General features: G+C 41.3%; 1 protein-coding gene across 2 annotated transcripts; it reads right to left on the bottom strand.

Moving 5' to 3' along the window:
• Window positions 1-391: 391 nt before the first annotated feature.
• On the bottom strand, window positions 392-22,098 carry LOC117004539 (serine/threonine-protein phosphatase 4 regulatory subunit 1-like). Of its 2 annotated transcripts, XM_033075340.1 has the most exons (20): window positions 21,882-22,098; window positions 21,742-21,786; window positions 16,764-16,896; window positions 16,337-16,443; window positions 15,596-15,738; window positions 14,930-15,076; window positions 13,276-13,383; window positions 12,079-12,144; window positions 11,337-11,495; window positions 10,701-10,891; window positions 9,941-10,371; window positions 9,027-9,259; window positions 8,391-8,483; window positions 7,736-7,921; window positions 7,304-7,465; window positions 6,633-6,733; window positions 5,425-5,545; window positions 4,798-4,932; window positions 4,014-4,155; window positions 392-3,470 (listed from the first exon to the last, which is right to left on the bottom strand). In XM_033075340.1, exons 1-20 carry the CDS (start codon window positions 21,886-21,888, stop codon window positions 3,316-3,318), a joined length of 2,865 nt encoding a protein of 954 aa, XP_032931231.1. In that variant the 5' UTR covers window positions 21,889-22,098; the 3' UTR covers window positions 392-3,315. The 2 variants fall into 2 exon arrangements, with proteins under 2 accessions (XP_032931231.1, XP_032931233.1); XM_033075342.1 differs by lacking the exon at window positions 21,742-21,786.
• Between the last annotated feature and the right edge of the window lie 2 nt (window positions 22,099-22,100).

The raw sequence follows: 22,100 nt of genomic DNA on the forward strand, positions 1-22,100 counted from the left end.
CCTGAGCTAAAAAGGTGTTTGTGCAATGCCAAAGCAAGGACAGGTCGCTGCTTCTAAGTTCCAACACTCAGCTTCCACAGGGAGAGGTGCAGCAGACTGGATTTCACAGGTGAGGCAAGACCAACCATGGTGTGAAGCTGCCAAGAACACAAAACTCTGCTCAGATGTTACCTGAGGCTGGCAGGAGGCTTCCCTTTAAGTTCCTTATCCCCACAGGTAGGGGAAGGTCCAGCAACTGATGGCACACTTGAAAGATTCTTTTACCACACAGCATGGAGAATTCCACAATCAGCCCTACTCTGACAGCCAACACTGTTTACACCTGAGACAGGTTTCATTAACCCAGAAATGCACTCACATCTCACCCATGACAAAAACCAGTTACCACAAGTTGGTTTATAAAACAGTCACAGGATTTATTGAGATAAATACAAGTAGAAAGTTACATAGATTCTTTATTCTGACAAATGAATGACACTTCCAGAGTGTCCCCACTTAACTGGGCTCTCTAAACACCACCAAGTACTGACACAGCTGCCATGTGCTCATCCCACCAGTGAGGCTCTAACCTAAGCAACATGACCAACACACTTTGGATTCCAAGTGCTGGATCATTCCCTACAGCATCCCAGCAATATTGCACCAACTACTGTTATTGTCATGTTCCTTAGCTAGAAATGCTGAGAAGTGATATTCTATACTGCTGCTGTGAAAGTGGATGGACTACCTAACTTTGCTCCATCTGGCTTTTTAAATATGTATTTTTGCATAATTTAAACAACCCAGAGAACTGCACATGAACACACTCATTGCATACATTTGTCTAGGACAAGACATAAAGTGCAGCCTGTAGTCATGCTGAAATAATTTCTAGTTTAAAACTAAACCAAAGAGACAAACTTGCAGAGGGTAAACCTGGGTAACAGACCTGCACATTGCCTACAAAAAACCCACCCCAGAACTATGCTGGCCCCTAGCAGGACATGCAACTGTGGAGTTGGAACAGGAGGTTTTAAATGCTCAACTGAAATCACCTCGTTCAAAACCCACCTGAATTTGGGAGCCAGAGAGGTACCAAAATATTGTTAAAAAAACAAGAACTCTGTTCAGCCTTTTAGTGAACTTGTATAGCTGGTGGCTTACCCTTTACACACATCCTAGTTAAAAACTACTGAACACTAACCAAACATGCTAAAACCTATGGAAGCTTGTGTTTTCCAGTGGATTATTGCAAGTCAAGATAACTATTGAAGGTGATCTGACAAACAGCAACCTGGGTTGGGTTAATGTTCAAGGTATTTAATTTATATACAGTATATTTCAAACATACTTACATATACACACACTTAAAAAAATCTGTTCGGTGTTGAGAAATTTAATGAACTGATAATAAAAAACAGAAGTGAAACCTTGTCAGAAAGGCCTTAGAAAATTGGAACTGTTAGAAAATATCAGTATAATGCCAGCATTAGAAAAAGATATTAGAACTAGAAAAAATTAATTTGAGGGATTTTTTTTGTTAAGAAATTGCAATCATAAAAAGTCTGTACTGAAGAAGCATTTGTTTTAAATTATAAAAAAAACTGTAAAAAATTAAATGTAGAATGTTGCAGAGTTTACACTGCCTGCTGCAATAGCAGTGGTACACTTCTGCCTGCAACTTCCAAAAAGCATTTTGTGATCTTACAAGAAAACAATTTGTTACAAATACTGTACATATTATAATACATGACTGGTTAACTCATACAAAAGTGAGCCCTCCCAAAATACAGAACCCAGCTGAGGAACCTACTCACTGTATTGCAGACAAGCCACATTCAAACAAAACCAAAACAGGTATTTCTGTGAAATCCTTCCCCCATGTGAACTACTTATTATGGAACATGAATTAGGGGCAAGTATTTACACAGGTCTGCTGAGGAGAAAGGACTGCTCTCAGAAAAAAAGTAAGTTATCACATGAAAACATTTCTTTAGTATTTAAGCATTAGTTTTTGAGCAGGACAAAATCTCAATCCACAATTTTCAAAGACTTTTTTTCCCCAGGACCCACATTATTGCAGATTTGGGATCCAAGAGAAGACAGGGTCCAGCAGAAGTATAAGCTTGATAATTTTTCAGAGGCTACTCAATTTGGCTAACACAATTCTGCCCTTTCTTCCCAGCCCCTGCTCCAACAGAGAGGAGAATTCCCACTTCACCTTGCATGTCTCACTTGGTGTTTGCCCCAGACCTTGCCACACAACCCCCTGAGGCTGCAGAGCAAACTGTGGCACCACCTTTCCCTGGAACACTTCTGCAGAATTTAGAGCTCCTTTGTTTCTTAGGAAAAGCTGTTTGGGGTTTAACCACTGGGCAGGTTAAAAGGTGTTTGTTAAATGAGGTGTGCAGGTAAAACAAAGACTCAAGCCTGTAACTCTCTGTAATGCCCTGGTACAGCTCCAGCTCCTCTTGCAGAACTGAATCTCTCAACACAAGTGACCTTTGCTGGGGCAGAACAAGGAATTTTCCACTTAGGAAATCTCCAGTCTGCCTGCTCCTGGGAGAGGCAGCAGCAACAAAAACTGACCTGTGAACACCTGTAAGGGCAGTCAGAAATGTTATTATGACCTGTTACACTGTAAGGATACAGCTTAGAAGGAACAAATTAATAGAAACCTCACAATATACAAAGAACCTTGAGCTCTCTGTGCTTTGAAAAATATGACACATAAAAATGACCCATGCTTAATTCTAGGAGTGTAACTACTTTAAAAAATGAAATTATTTTTGAGCTTTTCCCATTGATACAGAATTAAGTTCTTCATAATTTTTTTTGTTACAATTCAAAACTATTCACATATATACACATTTTTTTTCAAATAAATGCAATAGGTGGAACAGTACAAAGATTATAATAAAAGTGAGGAAAGAACAGTTTCAGGGAAGTTTGCTATAATCAGGTTTTAACAACTTCAAGCTTACAGCAAACTTCTAACGGAAATAGTTTGTTAAAAAAAATGAAATGCAAATTCTAATTATGCTGAAACACTGAGGGTGGTGTAAGACTTTACAGACAGTACTGAAGTGCAGGTGAGGTCAGAGTTATCAGCTCCATTTACAGAGGGAAAACCAAAAGGAAGGAATTACTCACAGGAATCAAACACACCGCTGTAGATGAAACGAGGTCGTGAAATGAAAACTGCAACATTTCTCAACACCCCCCTTCCTGCTCAAATAGGTAACAAAACCCACCTTATCTGTCCTCATTACTCACACTAACAGAAACTAGGTGAAAAACCGTCCTGCTGCTCAGCCTTCACTGCAGAACAACCCCTTAGTTTTGTTTTTCAATGGTGATATTGTTCATGTTATCTTGCTTCAGTTTTATGGTGGCAAAGAAAGACACATCTTGATCTCTGTCAGATTGCAGGGCTAGAATGGTCTCTTCTGCAGCTTCTAGATGAGGATTGCCAACACTTTTAAAATAAGCTGGAATAAGGGGAGAAAAAAGACAGACAATTTTAATCAAGTCCAAAGGAATAAACAGTGCAGAAAGAGAGAATGCCAAAATCATCAGGGGTGGCTCATCCAGTTTATAGTCTCCTTACAGAAATTACAGGAAACTAAGGAAGCTGACAGACAAAGAGAAATACGCTGCTTCTGATTCATCTTATTAGGTATTTAAATACTTCTAAGATAAACTTTTTGCTGAGCCCTAAAATAAAAATGTATCAATGAGCAACACAGGAAGCTGCTACTGTACAATGATCCCAAACCCTTCTCCATACTTTAGTCTAAAAAAAAATAAAATTTCTGTGCGTCTTCCTGCCCCTGAACAATGAGAGAACACTGCCCCCGTGTGGCGCCGTTCGGCACTGCAGGCCGCCACTTGGTGCTCTCAGATTTAAATAATCCCAGTTACAGTGCATGATTCTGTTTCAAAGCCTTGCACAAGCTACAGGAGCTGTGCTGGCAGAGGAGAGCCAGAGTTGCCGAGGTGTTGGATCTCTCCAAGGAAGTGAAGGATCACACCTTTCTCCAGCAGTGTCTGCCTCAGGGCCTTGGCCAGCAGGACCCTGACGTTTGGCACAGGATCTGATGCAAGGCTTAGAAGGCTGGGGAGTAAGTGCTCAACAAACTGCTCCACAGGCATGCACTCTTCTTCTACTACAGCCTACGAGACAAACACACAGCAGAAAAAGCAAGATTTATGTTAAAAATACACTGTTTGCCATTTCTTTCATTTCTTTCCACCTTGCCCTTAATTTGGTCTGTTAAAAAAAACTCTGTACAAGAAGACCTCACCCTGTGTCTCACCATTTTGAATTTAGTCAAAGATGGGCCAGGAAGAACAGATTAATTTCTTTCAAGAATGTTTTAAGAAATGCTGCCCTCTTGCCTAACACCACCCTTTTCCCTTTTAACATTCAACCCTTGCTCCTCACTGCTACCCAAATAAGCATTTTTGCTTTGGAGGGGGTGAGTGGTGGCAACAAAGAGGGAAAGAGTTCCTGGCATCCAGCACCCATTGGTGGTGTGCAGAGCTCTTGTGATCCTTTAGCCTAGCATGGCCAAGGATTAAACAAATGTATTCTTGGCTTTGCCACTGGGATACCAGCTAGTCCAAGGATCAGCTGTGGCAGCTGGAAACACAGACCCAGACTGGGACACAGCCTAGGGTGGGACAGCCAGATGCCAGTGACTGACTGACCAAACCAAAAATGAACAAGATTGTGAGTCCAAATTTCAGTTCTGCCCACATTGCTGCAAAGCCCCAAATTTAGTGTACACACAGAAACAGAGAGAACATTCCAACCTGACAAATGAAGGCAAAGGCTTGTCTCCCAACCCACTTGGAGCAGTGGCGAAACCGCACTACGAGCTCATTGATGAAATTTAATCCCAGGGCATTGGCACTGTTTGCATAGAACTTCTGCAGGATTGCCACAACCTGTGAGCCAAAGGAATGGGAAAAGGAGGGGAACAAAAAGAAATGAAACTTCAGCTGCAGCCCTTACACTTATAGATATCATTTCATTTGATTTCTGCAACGGACACTATTCAATGTAGTCAGCTGTGCTTGTAGGCTTCATGACAACTTAAATCTTTAAGGAAAGATCAGTAGCAGTTGTTCTGTGTTTTGTTGTGGGTTTTTTTCCACCCAGAACTGGGGGAAAGTTTTCCAAATTACATATACTGGCTTTCATTCACTTCAAAGGATTTCTCATTCACATATAACCACAGAAAAAGATTTCATTATCTGTGGCAGTCTGACAACTCGAAGTATTCTATAAACTTTCCATTTCACTTTTTTCCATATTGGTACCTGTGTTTATCAAAAAATCCCTATTGACCCTACTTGTCTGAAAAAACAATGATTTCAGGTACCCTCTCCAGGGCCATTTTCCTGCTCTCCTGCCAGGAAGTGAACTAAATCCCCTACCAGTTTGAAGGAGATCCACCGAACTTCTGAAACTTTATCGGAGCACAGAGTTAGTGCAATGTGCCTTAGGTAGTCATAGACATCATTGGGATTGTAGAGCTCCAGGATCAGGATCAGCTGCCTGGAACACAAAGGAAATCATTAACTGTACCAAGTGCAGTACCAGCCTGCTGCCATCCACCAGCTCTTACAGGTGGGGAAGGAGCAGCAAAGCACCAGGGTTACTACAGAGCCCTTGAGCAGTTTGTTCTTCTCTTCACTTGTTAAAGGCTTTAATCCATCAGGGAGGCCAAGAGAAGCTGTGATCCAAACTACATGTACCAGTGTTCCAACATAATCCAAAAGAATAATCAAAAGCTACAAACAGAAGCATGAGAAACTTGTTCCAGCTTCAAATCAATGCCCTGTACATTCTCACAAAGCAAAAATGGAATATTTACCTCAGTGAAGAAATCTGCATTTCAGAAAATAATTTTTATGTCAAAACCACACAGAACTCACTCCAGCCACAGACCCAGCAGGCACACAGAACCCAGCCAGTGGCAGCTCCCCACTAGGGCTCAGGGAGCTGCTCTAACGTTGTACCACTGTGAGTTTGTTGTGCCAAACTACAAAGGGAGAGCAAGTCCTCAACAGCCCAAACAGAAATGAACACAAAGGTCAGACTTTATCTGCAAGCTACGGCTACAATGGTGCTGCAAATATCAACAGGGCTTGTAGAAAAAGCACTGTAGGATGTTAATCTACCTTTTTATATACCCTGTCTTCTAGAAGTATCAAATGAATCAACTCATATTTTAAGAGCTGTTTTTTCTTTCCTACACACTAGAAAAATTACTTTTTATATGTGTTTCACTAATTTTTGCAAGGGAGTCTTGAACTGATAAATTCTCACTGAATAGTATCTATCAGATTGTCATGTTTCATCAGCTGCAAAAGGGAACCAGATCTCCATTTTAGTAAAATCACAGACATAAGTTTCACACATTATAACACAACTTGTGAAAAATAAAAAACAAAAAAAAAAAACCCCAACCCAAACACCCTTGACTCCCCCCAAACAACCCTAACAGCCAATGGTTTTTCCTTCCTAAAGAATGGTTGTAAACTGTTAGCTTCTAATCGAGATGTGCCAACTTCTGAATGTAATTACTTATTTCCAAGTTAGTAATACAGGTTAAAAATCAGAAGTTAACAAAATTACATACTCTGCCAGCTCGTAACGAAACCTCCAGTTCCTGCTGTTATCAGTCACCACAAATTCTTGCAGCTGGTAAAGATACTCTCGCCTTTTGTCTGCATGAAGTAGCTAAAGGAAAAACATTACTGGTATAAAACTGATAAAACTTCAAACTTGCAGTTCTCTGGTGTGTCACTACTCACACCCGTGTGCATTTTCCTACTTGAAAGCAATTCACCAATGACAAGGTGCTTCCTAAACACTGGGCACAATCAGCTGAGTGCCTGGACACACACATGTGACATCCAAAGTACAAGAATTCATCCCCTTAGCAACACCCAAAGCACCATCTCTGGGCATGAGAATGAGTAACCAAAAGCTGAGGATTTGTGTGTATTCCACAGCAGCCCACCAGGATCTACTCTCTTCTCTCCCAGCCCCAAACACAAATTGCTACTGGGATAACTTTCCCAGTTTACAACAGCCAGCAGCATTTACAACCACATTTAAAAGGGTTTTCAGCTTGGTATTTTATTGGGATATGAGAGAAAAGAGAAGTGAAGCACATTAAAAGAAGGAATAGAGGAAAACACAAAATGGCAGCATTGCTAGATACTGAGACATGCACAGCTCATTCAAGAACTCTTCATATAACGGAGTCAGAAAAAAAATGTTGAGACGTTTATTACATTTTCCTACCTTCAGAAAGTCATACAGGTGTTTGAGGACACCAATACGCACTTCATCCAGGTCTTTCAAGAAGCCATTGAAAATTGGCACCAGATCAGCAGCTGTTAACTGATCCCCCAGGATCACAGCCAGCTCGTGGATGGAGAAGGCCAGAGTGCGCCGCACCTTCCACTGCAAACAGCCCAGCAAGAATGACATGAGGCACCACAGCTCAAATAAACAAGCTGTTGAACACCCCCATGTGAGGATTGAAACAGCAGAAATAACAGGGCTAGTAGAAAGTGTTGTTTGCATTTATGAAGTCTGATTTAAACCTGGAATTTTGTTTTTAGTGCAAGTTTATTCCTCTATGTTAAATTACGTGATCTTATAACCACAGTACAAAATGAAGAAAAAAACCTCAAAATCCTGATTTTTTGTAACAAAACCCTCTCTTCTTACCTGTACATCTGAAGCCAGTGTCTCATAGGTGTCCTTGAGGCAGTGCCAGTTCTGCCTGCCCAGAGTCAGGGCCACCCCAGGCAGGCTGTAAGCACAGTGCTTGGCAATCTCAGTGTCAACAGTCTGGGCCCGTGCAGGGTCAGTCATGGACAGGTACTGGTCCAGTAAAGGCTGAGGGATGATGTCCTACAGACAGATAAACTTCAATTTAAAAGCAGAAAGAAAATACAGCTACTGGGCTACAGTTCTACCAACCAGCACCAAAACACAAGAGACAAGACAGCCCTTGTGTGTGTTACCCTCACCAATGGTCACCTGTCCCCTCATTAGGGCAGGGCAACAATGAACAGTCATTGTGGTTGTATCAACACCTTGCATCAACCAAGCTGAAAATTCCTTCTTTGTGATGCCAAACAGTAAATCAGTGACAGAACAGGACAGTCAGTGCCTACCTTGGTTGCACAAGTTGCCTCTAAGGCAACAAAAAGGCAACAGAATGTTTCTAATTTTTTCATTTAAAACAGGGTTCTCTTTGAATTCTGGAGCATTCCTTCACATTCTGCAACGGATCCATTGTAGAAGGGATCACTGCACTAAGGGCAAGAGGAACTGTATCCAGTACTCTGCTAAATCCATTAGATGCCATTTTAATCACCTGCAATTTTGACTTGTCATCTTCAAATGGTGGATTATTTTCTTGCTCTTTCCTCAAAAATATACTTGTTCCTCTGTGTTGTTCCTCTGAGTCCTGTAAAAGGAGGTAGTGAAATGAAAGTCTTGGTGCTGTTTGTGCTATTTCAAAGCATCACAGTGCAGAACAATGGAGCTCAGATTCAGAACAGCCCTGCACAGGCAGAGCCTTGCACAGGCAGAACCTTGTCCAGTGTGTTTATGCAAGTACAAAAAGACATCAGTTACACACTGGGGCAAACAGACTGTAGCAGCAACAAGGGAAGTAGTAGTTAAGATTTACTTCTAAATAAAGCAACATTCATACTCATTTTGGATGATTACCTTTAAATAGTTTTTATTCTTGAAATCAACAAATTATATCCAACAGGATTTCATCAGAAAAAAAAATGTACAAGACTACTGCAAAACTTTAACTCTTGGGTCATTTGAGAACAAACAGAAATAACCCTTAATGGCTTTTCTTTCTTTGATTAGAGTAAGTAGAATATGATAGCTGTGGTCTGGTAATGTTCAAAGGCTTTGGATCAAAAGTGGGTCAGTTATGTCAGGGACTACACAACCCCACACAGCTCAGACATGGAGCACAACGTGTACTTACCATGCTTTTCAGCACACTGGTGCTTGACTGGTCACTGATGTCATCCTGGGAGGCAGGGGATGAAAGAGTGCCCCCCTGCACCTGGTTGCAGGCAGCATCTGAAACAGCTGTTTCATCCAAAATCATTTTGTTCTGAAGATTGTCACTGCTTTCTTCCATTTTTTTGGTCTCACAGTCACCAACAGAATCAAACTGAGCAGCTCTGAGAGCAGCAGACAGCACTTGGACCTGAGCTGTATAAAGCAGAAGATGGTTGTTTAGTCTCCTTTCTGTATTTAAAGCCATTAAACTTGCAATTAACTCATCTGAAAAGATAGCCCAGTATGAGCTGCACAGAAATGCTGTATTATCAAACATTTGCTTTTGGAAAGAAAAGGCCTTTTACTGCAGAGCACTCAAAGACTTGGTGAAACAAGAAACTGAGCTGACTATGGATGACAAGAGGGATTTGGTCCATGAAACGCAGTTCTCACTATCAGGTCAGTATCAATCCAATGCTTTCAAAGGGCCTGGTTTCAGGTGGTTAAGGAGAAAGAGAACTTGAAATTAGGGCCACTCTCAGTCAGCCAGTATTAGATTAGAATCCAGCTTGTACCAGGCAGCACAGCACTGTCATTAAACCCACAGTACCTACAATACTCAAAACCTGTTAAAACTGCCTTTAACAAGCAGTTTTCTCTTTTGTAGTTAGACCAATTTATTTTTCATGCAAGAACATTTACCCAGCTATTCTAGAAATAACTCAGGTCTTATGAAAAAACCTGTTGTATAGCTTTCTACTATAAAATACTATTCAAGGTAGGGAGGGTCATCACCCTATGAATAACCAAGCCAATTAAAATGCAGTCAAGTGTTTCATAAAGACCAGAAAACCTGCTCAAAGAAAACACAATTTTACTGTCACTGAGTCTCACCTTGAACATCTGGATCATCTATATGCTCCTGTAAACTTTCTAGAACCTTTTTTATTTCACTGCTAGCAACACAGTTATTACATGGCACAGAGCAGGCATCGTTGTGCTTCTCAGCCTTGAACTGCAGCAGCTCCAGGTCCTGACTTATGTCGGGCAGAGGAGGGCGCCAGTACAGGAATGTGTTAAATACATCCTCGGCACACGGCAGCCCCGAGCTCAGCCCTGGAAAACTGCTCCCCTTCGTGGCTTCAGTGGCACCAGCAGCAGTTTTGTCACCCTGACACAAGCAAGACACATCTCCAGGGCTGCCACAACAATCTGAACTTTCTTCCCGCGGATTTTTATTTAGGTCCACAGAGAGCTTTGTATGAAGTTCTGCTGAAGTCTCCTCAGTTGATGAATCTGGTTTGATTTCCATTGGTTGTTCTGAGCTGGAAACAAAGTTTTTGAAAGGAAACTTTAAGTACTCTGTAACAAGAGGTTTTCAGTGAAACACTTCATAAAGACACCAGTAACAACAAGTTTCCCTCTAAAGAATTTGTGTTACCACGATGCTTCACTTCTTCAGTTTTCCTTTGCCCTCCTGTGAAGGCAAAGTGAATTTTTCAATAATGTGATTACACTGAAATGTGTGATTTCACTCTTCAGACCCTTTCTGGAACTGTATTCTCAAATGGAGATTTTTAGCCTTGACAAGCAACACACACAATTATCTTCCTTTTAACCCCTTCCACTACACCACACCTTTCCCAGGATTTACCTGAACACAGCATTTGCACTGGAAGACATCACAGTGATATTGCTGCTTGGCTGACAGGAATTGGAATTCACATCTTGTGCTGATGGTCGGATACTCAGTGTCCCATCTTCTCGAATGTAAAGACCAGCACTTGAAGGGTTTGCAAAGGTAGAAATAAATGGGCCAAGAGACTGAAAAGCAGCCTGACGAACCTGTGGTGGTGTAAGAGCAACAGTGAGGCTTCATGCAACTCCCAGAGTTGAAAAATCTAAATTTGGTCCAGTTTTCAGTAAGAACCAATTGGTTCTTAATATAACAGCTTCATTTAATACCAAATATAACCCATTACTAAATAAGTGCCACTTAAGCAAAGGGTGATACACCTAATCATTGTACAGAAATCTTTTGGAAGCTATAAATTTGAAGGACATCTGTTTACTTCAACTCATCTATTTAACACAAACAACCTTTTCTCAGAAGAGTATTTACACTTTTATAAACTGTGAGAGGAGAGGAAACAAGACTATCTCAGAGATTGTTTTTTAGCACATTAAGCTCTGACCTCTCCAAATGCACTTCAGAGCACTGCTAAACTCACCCATTATTTGTTTAGGATGTGCCTGGGAGAATGCATGGATTCCAGAGTGAGTTACTCACCCATCTGCAGGTGTCACTGATCAGGCTGATGAACAGTGGGGACAGTTTGCTCCTGCGAACTTCAGGGGACGTGGTGTAAGACACTGCCATGAAGCATTCAGCACAAGCCTTCCTCATTCCCCACACACTATCAGAACACAGCTCAAAGAACTTGGGAATCTGCCAAAAATAAGTCAATCCAAAACTAATTAAAGACTAAAAGACTGCAGCAATATTCAAGTATTTGTTTGAAAACTGGAGACAATGAAAACTCAAGAGAGAAAATAAGTAAAGAACAGAAGAAATAGGGAGAGGTTAAATGCATACACTAATTAAAGGAACTGGAAAAAAACCCATCTGTCTCTCACTTACTCCATCAGGAATGAGTGTACAACTATTTGCAATAAGAAAGAATAAAAAGAATTCCTAATGGCCTATTTTCCCTGAAATCACAATCGAATTGATGATCATCTAGTTCAGGGAAAAATAAAAATGTAAACTCTAAAGTGTGTGTGTATATATATATAAATATTTATATATATCTGCTGTCAATTATATTTTTAAACATGTTTTGCAAAGCAAGAACTCTGCATTTCTCTTAATTCCCAGTTTTGCTGTGTAATTGCCACCAAGGCCTTATCCAAATCAATTTAAAAATGCATGCACACTGATTAATTTATAGAGAAGACAGTAAAGGAACTCTTTATTAAACTTTCTGAACTGAGAAATACAAACCTTACAAATTGATTTGGTTTTTACATACCAGCAGTCTTTCAGTAGCTTCTTGCCCAACTGCATTGCAAATGTCACCAAAATTAGCTGCACAAATCTAAGAAAGAAGAAGTCATTAATAACACTGTGTCTCTTTCAAGGGCATTAGTTTGATTATCAGCTCCACCATGCATTATTTATCCCATCAAACAACTGCACATGTTTTGACTCTTGCAATTTCAGCCCTGTAACTGCATCATGCAATATTAACTCATCCAAACAAAGACTCATTGGAGCAAGTGTCCATACACCACATGCCTCTGGGATCAATAGCAATAAAGGTTTCTGCATGAGGAGCATCATCTGCTCCAGTAACCACCAGAAGGGACAATGAGCCCACATGAAAGTTTAAATCACTTTGAGCAGCAGCTGTCAAACCCAAAGCAGGCCAGAACATGATACCAGGGTCAGGACTTAGGTGTACTGACAGCACTACCCTGGCTCAAGGTGGCTTAAGTGCTTTGCTGAAGCAAAGTTTAATCAAGGTCTCAAGTTCATGCCATTTACAGGCCATGACAGAAGCTCTAATTAAGGCAAAAGGGACATCCCCCCCATCCTGGAAAAAGATGTTGGCAGAATCTGAAATCATTTAAGATAGAGCTGTGTTAATACACATTTTAGTCACTCTCTGTGCTTATTTAAAAGGCAATAAAAGCAGCTCAAATTGCAGCAAGTGCAGCTTATGTTGCAGACCAAGTTGAAGCCCAGTGTGACCCTTAAGTCTACTCAAATATTTTAATACTTCTTATGCTACAAGTTTCCTTTTGTGTTCAAACAAGAATTAAAGTAAGTCTTACACTTTGGGACTTCTCCTTTCAGTAGTAACAGATTTTTTTTTTAAAGAAAGGATGTCTCAAATGTCTATTACTTCTGAATTTTGAAATAAGATGCCAGAAATTACAAAAGTTGCTTCCATCCTATAACCAAGCACAGCAGCTTAAAAAAAAGCCTGTGCAGAACTATTAAATGTGAAAGACCAGTTTAACTTCTGGACCCAACCTAGTGGCCAAAGTCTATTATCTGTTTCTTTACTGAACCACAGAAACTAGAACCATTTCAATTAACCAAAACTTCTCTTCCAGATGCTTTGAAAGTTCAGTTAAAGTTATGACTAAATTATGCAGGAAGGCATTTGAACAGCAGTGCACAAATTCATTTTTGGGTGGTTTAGGGCTGGACACACACCAACCTTTCGGACTTGAAACAATTTCCCATCACTGCAGAGTTCACAGAAACGAGGAAGCAGCATGTGCTCAACTGTTGTTCTGCTCAACATGGAAGCCATTTTACAGATTATCTGAAAATCAGGAAAAGAATGTGAAAGGAGAAAATGATAAAGCCAAATATTCCTCCTAAAAATTACCTCAGAGAGCAAGACAGTGATTACAATCAAATAGATGACTCTGCTACACATTATTTGTATTTCCATACACCTGCTTTACTTTATGGCAGAACATAACATTTCTACATTTAACTCCTTGTCTTTTTTATCTTATTAAATAGACTTTTATTAACAGATGTGTTTTCAAGCTGTTTGCAATGTGGCAAACACTGGCATTTTGTATGGAGAAGACAAAAGTTCCATTGCACTAAGGACCTTACAAAAACCACACTCTTTAAGCACATCAGAAATATCCCAAGCTTCAGCATGCAAGGAAAACATTGTGCTTTAACAGTTCAGATACTTCAGAAGATGCACAGTCCCAGGTCTGCAGGCTCAGATATTACAATAAAATAGAAGTTTGCCATACAACACAAGACCAAAAAAGAGAGTGCAAGAAAAACAAGTTGTTTATGTGAGCCAATGCACACTGCACAGGAATGATGCCCAGGAATTTTAGGAGTTTAACAGTGTGTGATTAAAGGAAGTTAGTAACATGCTCATTAATTCAGCTTTCTCTGAGGAACCATCAATTTCCACTACCAACACAAACCATGTTTCTGCTGTGAAAATCATGTGCTTTGGGTTGTGTTTCCTTTCAGCTCCCACTTTCTGGGAGAAGTTGCTGTAGTTCTTGTATTTGCAAGAGGAGAAAAGCAAGGGGCTCTCATGCACCAGGGGTCTAATACTTACACAAACATCATCAGATTACAGTCCTCATCTTTGTTTTTATTTTTCAAAAAATATTGAAGCTTTCTACCTTCCCAAAAAATAAGCTTTATTCCTTTCTAGGAATAAATGTTTGCCTTTGCAATGGAATGCTAAATAAGAACTAAGGAAGAGACCATTCAAGGACTTTCCTACAAATTTTCAAACTTCTAAAAGGCATCTGGTGCTCAGATGTCACCCTGGAAAATTGCCTAAGCAATTCCCAACTCCCAAACAAGGAAGAGGAAAATCTAGCTGGTAAAATATTTTACAGGTCAAGTGTCAGATATCCATGCTGAAATGTAATTACACACCAGCACTTTTCTGTGGAGTCAACTGATTTCTTGAAAGTCACCAGGCAATGTTTTTTTCAGAACACTTCAGAACTGAGATCAGGTCATATTTCTCCAACATTACTGTGAAACCTGGTAAAGTAAATGTAAAGAACACTCTAGGGAAGGTAACAATCCTAACAAGAATTTTTAAAAAAGGCTGCCAAGGACCAGTTGTATTTTAAAGCCATTCAGCAACTATTTTGACATAATTTAGCATCCTGAAGTATAAAGATGGTCTCTTTTTAAATCTGATCTTTTCAAAAATTCAGAATAAAAATGAAAGACTTGTTTTGTTAAAATAAAAATCCAAATACCTTAATGAATAAGCACAAGAAGTTTGATTGCTTACTTTATTTAATGTCAGCACTATTCCTGGATCCCAACTTAATCACCACTATCAATTAATGTTCTCAACTTACATTGACAGCTTCCACCTTGTACTCATCATCACTGTCAGGAGCAGAGAGGTCCAGCAGAATTGGACACACCTTATTTTCAATGTCACTCTGAGCCACAAGGTCCTGTTCCAGCAGTATCAGCAGTGCTTCCTGGCCTGCCTTTCTGACCTAGGAACAAATACACAAAACCAGTCTGTCACTAGAAAAACAACATTCACAGATACAAGAACCACAAAACCCTCTATCCTTTGAATAGACACACAGGTACAAGCTAAAAAAAAACAAACCCAGAAAAAAAGTCTTAGTTTTGTTATCATAAGGAGTACATAATAAATACTAAAGTTCAGTATAATCATTAGATAGTATTTCATCACATTCTGAAAATAAGACAAAAGATGAAGTAGAAGACAGAATTTGCCAGTCATGATTTCTGTGACATTCTGTTCATGTGCTATCAGGTAAATACTGAAATCTGTATCTCCTAAGGGAAGTGTCATCAAGCAACCAACCAACAAACCAGCACCAGACCTCCCAGGAGCAATGTGCTGAAACCAACAAACACAGAGCACTACATAAAAGTGAGATATCAACCAAAGTGGAATTTCCTCTTATCTCCTCAGGGCCTTCAATTTACTGAAACACACAGAATTTTCCAAGGATTCAACTCCTGTTTTCTGTATTTCCTACCTGATTGTTCACATCTGTCAGGTACCTCACTACTATGGGCATAAGGTATTCAAAAAATGCTGTTGGGAATTTTGGTCGACTTTCTTGTAGGAAAATGGCAATAGGAGGGATCTGCTCCATCAGCTCTGTGCGAACAGTTGGCTCTGGAAATAAAAGTCAAATTACATTACTAAATATTAAATGATCAGGTACCTTAAGAAAAAAAATAGTGGTATTTTTCTTTATTAATTTCTTTATTTAAATTAAAATAATCGAAACATAGAAATCGCATCACTGATATTGCCTGTTCTTAAAGGAAAGCTGAATCAAACAGAATAGCCTTACATACATCAGCACAGTTCAGAGACTTGGAATCAGTTCCCTAATCAATTCTGTAAAATGAGATCACAAGCTGGAAAATCCAGTCACCATGAATGCATGCACAAGAGCTATTAAAACACACAACTGCTCCATGCCACTCACACCAGACACAACAAACCAAATTTAACAAATTTCTTGAAAAATGTTGCTTCAGGCTCTATCCTAAGTCTATGCCTTCCATTTAACATTTACCATACAAAATATTTCAAAAACAGAGATAAAAATGAATCTGTTTTCATTGACAGCTCTTCCTGCTGGATGATTCAACTTCCTTAGTTCATTCATTGCCTTCTCAAAATCGGAAGTCAGTGCTTCCTATGTTGCAATTTACATAAAGTAACTTACACAAACTAAAAACCAAACAAAAGCAAACTTCCAAACCTGCATCTTCAGAGAGCCTGACCACTATTTCCATTACAGTCAGAAAGTCTTCTTCATTGCTACTGAAATCTCGAAAGACATCCAGAAGACCCCTGGCAATAATTTGCCTGTGGAGTGAACACAATAATTGCCTTAACATCCAGCCAATGACACCTCAATGGGATGCAAGGGGAACTTATCAAATGGAAATGGCACTGTAAAACAGATCAAGCTCTTCCCTGAACATTCTACACACCAACAAAACAAAGATGGAATTGAGATCTTATTTAGATAACCAAGAATGAAAATCTCTTTTCATTGAAGTGTTTTACAGGTTATTTAAACAACATCAGGCATGTGTTTGGAAATAGTGAAAGACACAGCAACATCTTCACATGCACAGTGCACTCAGACTTAGGTAGCACCAGGTGTGCCTGCTGTGCCTTACCTGTTAAATACATTTTCACTGAAGGCATATTTCTCTAGACGAGCCAGTGGAGTTAAGTTATCCTGCCCAGGAATATCCAGGAATGCTGTTATCCTCATGCTATCACAGTCTGGTCCATAATCTTCAAAGCCAACTTGAAAGACATGAAAAGTAACAAAAAAAAAAAAAAAATCCAAGAGTCAGCGAGAGATGTAACAATGTCAAATACAATAAAGCAGTAACTATTGCTTTAAAAGAAAAGTAATTGCACATCACTGGAAACAGCTTATAAAATCACCTTAAATTGTATCTAATGTACTCAACACTTGCATATAGGCTTGTAAACTCAAGCTTTAAAGCTTAACTGCCAAAATCCTTGGTTTTAAACACTCTTTACTTTGCCCTTTCAGTGGAGGATCCTCATGCACAGACTTGAGGGCTCTGACACAATTGTACATCACAAACCAATCCACACATTCAAAAGGAAAGTAACTCCCATTAGAGGAAACTGTAATTTTAACAGTCATAGCAAATTTAAAACTGTATTGCTTTAAAGCAGCAAATTCTTATGTCTGTTTCAGAGTTCCTGAGGTACATTTTTCTCACTGCAGTTACTGGGTCCAGGTACCTAAATCAAACAGGTAACCTGGGGAAAAAACTCTAACTTCAGTATTTGTGAACACGCTGGGAGCTCCCTGCTGCACCTATCAACTGTGGATTTTGCTGTGTGAACGCTCTCTCAATCTTTTCTATTATTCACAGCTTCAGATTTTTACCCAAATATTACAACATCAGCTGTTACAGTTTGCCTTGCTAGCAGTCACCATTACAGAGCACAGGCAGGAGGTATGACTGAAAAGGAAAGGGAATGGGAGAACTTGGTTGCCAAACTTATTTCAATCCTTCACCCCTGAAACCAAGTGAAATATTGTGCCTGCAACACAAATCTTTCACATAAACACTCTTATTTAAGCACTGGATATAGGAACTCCACAGGAGGAGTTAATATTGCTGCTCTGGGTTTGCAACTGTCCCAAGCACTGCTAGAGCCAGGCACTCTTCTTTCACACAGAGCAACTGGGATCACACTCAAGTAATTGCAAATTCTGCCAACACAGCTTCTCACATGCATGAGTATCTCACAAACCAGCACATGTGCCAACAGTGACAGCCACTGAAGACAACAAGCTACTTCTTTGGTCTAAACTCCATTAATACCCATTATAAATCACTTTATATCAACTTTTCCTAGGCAAAACTCGCTTTTTAATTATTCAGCACAAGTCAAAATACTCTCAGTAGAAAAGGAAATCATCTGAACATACTTTGAGAAAAATGCTATACCTGGGTCTTCAGGGGAAAAAAAAAAGCAGATTGGTTTAAGGTCTCCAAGGAACCCAGGTGAGCTAAAATACTACAGAAGTTCCAAATTCTGCTGCTCTTGCAGACAATGCACTCAATAAGTCCAATAGATTTCAAACAAAACAGAACTGTGGGATTAGATTCAATGTTGACATTTCAAATGTGCACACAGATACTACAAGTGAACCCACAGCCACACAATAGGAAACAGATGCTAATTATTCCCAGCTTTTTAGAATGATGACATATTGCACTGACACCCTTATTTCCCCTCCACTGGTCATTATTATTTCACATGGCTGCTCCTTACAGAAGAGTCTGCTGGGTTCAGAACATTTATCTGCACAAATGTAAATCATTTACAGAGCCCAGCTCTTTCTGGGTTCAATCTGCTCCAGGACTTCCCCTCAGTCAAAGCATCTGAAGAAGGAACATCCAGATTTGCTGCTTCAGAAGAAACTTCCTGTATCCCTGACAGCTCAGGGGAAGTGACACAGTGTCTGTAGGATTGCAGATTTCCCTTCTGAGGTTCCAACAAACTCCCCATACCCAAACTCTGGCCATCCTTGTGTCTATGCCATTACAGATTGTATATTTGAAATTCCACACAGACCAGACACTCAGTAGCTGATTTTTGAGATTGCTCACAAAGACAGACTGATGAGAATCAATACACTTGTCATTAGCTTTACTCAGTTCCCACCTGTCCCTAGTTAGAAACACTTTAACAATTAAAGCTATTCACTTCAAATAGTTCAGAATTCCTACCAATTCAAATGACAATGGAATAAACCCCAAAACTTTGACTACAATACCACACCTGGGACTGATTCTGTAAACATGATGTACATGTTTACTTTTACTGCATGGAGTGGCCCCATTACTCATTTAAAGTACTTAAGCACACACCAGGGCTTCCAAGAGCAGAGAGAAAACAGAGCACCACTACTTATGCTCAGGATTGAGAGTTAAATACCTGAAATATTTTCCACACACTCTCACTACACATAAGTAAGGAATAATCATGGCAGAATCCATTTTGTCTTCTCTCAAGAAATTTAGTTTCTCTTCTCCATAAAATAGGACACATGGGGTACTCACAAGTTTCAGAATACATCAAGTACTATAAAGTAAATCCCAAATACTGAACTAGTATTTCTTAACTCATGTTCTTTCACAAGTACATCTAATATTCAGTATTTTTCCCTCTAACTAGATCAAGCAAAATCTGTTCACCTATAAACAGAAATAAATGTGACAGCATTCACAGCTGAACTTGAGTTCACTGGACTCAAAAGCTGCTCAGAGGTGTGAGAAACTCAGGGTCACAGGACCTAGTGGAGCAATTCAATGTCATCACCCAGTGGCACCATTCACATTTCACAGCACAAACCAGTAAATACCAGCACCCAGCACAACACTTCAATCAGCTCAAAAAGGTCATTTTCCCTCCTGGTGTTTGTAGAAGGAAAAACAAATTCTTTAAATAGTTTCTTATTAATTACACAAAGGGCATAAATCAGCTAATTGATTCTTCTACATGACCCATTATCTTATGAAAAACAGTTTTAAGCTGCACTTAAATGTAGCTACATTTTACTACAGCTTTTTCCCACATTCAGAAAAAGCCCCTAGACTCCTTGTTTCAACACAATTGATCTTCAGTGTGCATGACACTATTTTACCAATATGCTTAAGAAGTAAGAATCCAGTTCCAGTGATTTATTTCGCCGAGGCTTTCCGAAAACATCCTGAACTCTTTGCTAGCCTAGTTTCTGGATTAACACAACAATATCTCAGTCATGGGACACCTGAAGGACACCTGAACTCTGCTACAACAGAGAGCTTTTGATTCAATAATTCTAAAGGTGTTGTCAAATTAATTAACATAATCAAATAATATTTTTAAATCACAGAATTTGATTTTAATACAGCTCTAAAAGGTACATTTATTTACATGCTCATCCTGAAACTGATAATGAATTACCACTTATGGCAAGCCTGTCTTTAGCTGGACATTTTTATTTACTCGAATTTTCCCTTACAAGCATCAAGCTTCTTAATCAACTTAGCAGATAAATCTGTTATAGTCTAAACAGAACAGTGAAGGAGTGAACATTAGTAGAGAACAAACACTTCCAGGGATGGTCCAAGGCCAAAACCCAAAAGAAAACTGCTATGAAGTTTGCATTTATTTCTGCTTCTCACACTTTACATGCTGCTATCTACCAGGGAAAAGCAGAAACCACAAAGACTGAGAGCAACAACTAACAGAATTCCACAGAACCAGCTCCTCCCACACAGGCAACGGCCCTGCACATCTTCCAAAAGGAAGACTTTAAATCCTAGTCGTATTCCAACATTTCCCCTGGTGTTCCTGCAGAACCACCTTTCTCCTAAATCATCTTTCTCATGCTCAGCTGGGAAGGTGGGTGGGATGGGTTCACCTGCTTCGCGTTTCTAAGGTGTAACAAATAATAAAGGTCTTGTGAGAAACAAAGTGATACAAGTATCACTTTTATTTTTTAATACAAAAGTCAGCCCAGCATCCAACGTGTCAATGAAGCCACGCCACAGAGACAGCTGCTCTCTAAGGCAACAGAAGTTCGTATCGCTGTTAGTCAAAGCTTTATCTGCCGAAGTCACAGCGCTTAGCAGGCTGTTCACATCGGACAGGTGCCCAGCTCTCCTGGAGCTCAGCCCTGGGCTATACCGGAGCGATGGAGCTGTTCCTGCCCCGGGACGGGGCTAGCTCTCCTGGAGCACAGCCCTGGGCTGTACCGGAGCTGTTCCTGCCCCGGGACGGGGCTATCTCTCCTGGAGCACAGCCCTGGGCTATACCGGAGCTGTTCCTGCCCCGGGACGGGGCTAGCTCTCCTGGAGCACAGCCCTGGGCTATCCCGGAGCTGTTCCTGCCCCGGGACGGGGCTAGCTCTCCTGGAGCACAGCCCTGGGCTATACCGGAGCTGTTCCGTGCCCCGGGACGGGGCTAGCTGTCCTGGAGTACAGCCCTGGGCTATACCGGAGCGATGGAGCTGTTCCTGCTCCGGGACGGGGCTAGCTCTCCTGGAGCACAGCCCTGGGCTATACCGGAGCTGTTCCCTGCTCCGGGACGGGGCTAGCTCTCCTGGAGCACAGCCCTGGGCTGTACCGGAGCTGTTCCTGCCCCGGGACGGGCTCGATGCTCAGCCCAGCCCCGCCGGTGTGTGCGATCCAGGCGGAGCACACAGAGCGATCCTCCCTCCATCCCGAGCTGCGCTCACATCCCCGGGATGCAGGAGCAGCGGGACACGCGTCCTCACAGCCTCTACAGCTTGGGAAAGTCTCACCTCAGCTGAGCTAATTAATTATCATCACTGCCACAACAGGAGCGGGGCTGATCCCTGCATCCCCCCGTGCGCTTTGCACAGGCTCGGGCGCTGCTGGAGCTGCTGTTTACACCGAGCCCAGCGGCCACTGGAGCCAGCGGGAATGGTCCCAAAGCCTTGGGAACCTTCACCTGCCAGAACTGCCTCAAAATCCTCCCCTCGCCCTCACCGGGGTGAAAATGCAGAGAGGGAAAGAGGGCGACAGGAGGACCCCGGGGTGGGAGCGCGGGCCTGACCAGGGAGCAGAAAAATAAAAAACAGTTACTCACAATCATCTAAGTCATCCTGCAAATCCACAAAATACAAAGGGATCCCTACAAACAAAAAACAGAAGAGAGATACCAGGGGGTTGGTTTCGGAGGGACGGCGGCAGCCCCAGCAGAGCCGCCCGCCCGCCGGCCCCACTTACCGGCCATCTTGGAATGGACATGGGCGAGGAGGAGGAGCGGGAGGGCACAGGGAGGAGCCGCGGGTGCTTCCTGCCGCCGGGTCAGCCCCGAAACGCCACCGGGTGAAGGAGCAGCGGCTGCCGGGGGTCGAGCGGCCCCTCAGCACCCGAGGGGGACAACAGCGAGCGGGGGACACGGGTGGGGACTCCGGCGGCCGCCCAAGATGGCGGCGCGTCCGC

Source organism: Catharus ustulatus, chromosome 17 (genome assembly GCF_009819885.2).
Source record: "Catharus ustulatus isolate bCatUst1 chromosome 17, bCatUst1.pri.v2, whole genome shotgun sequence".
NCBI lineage: Eukaryota > Metazoa > Chordata > Aves > Passeriformes > Turdidae > Catharus > Catharus ustulatus.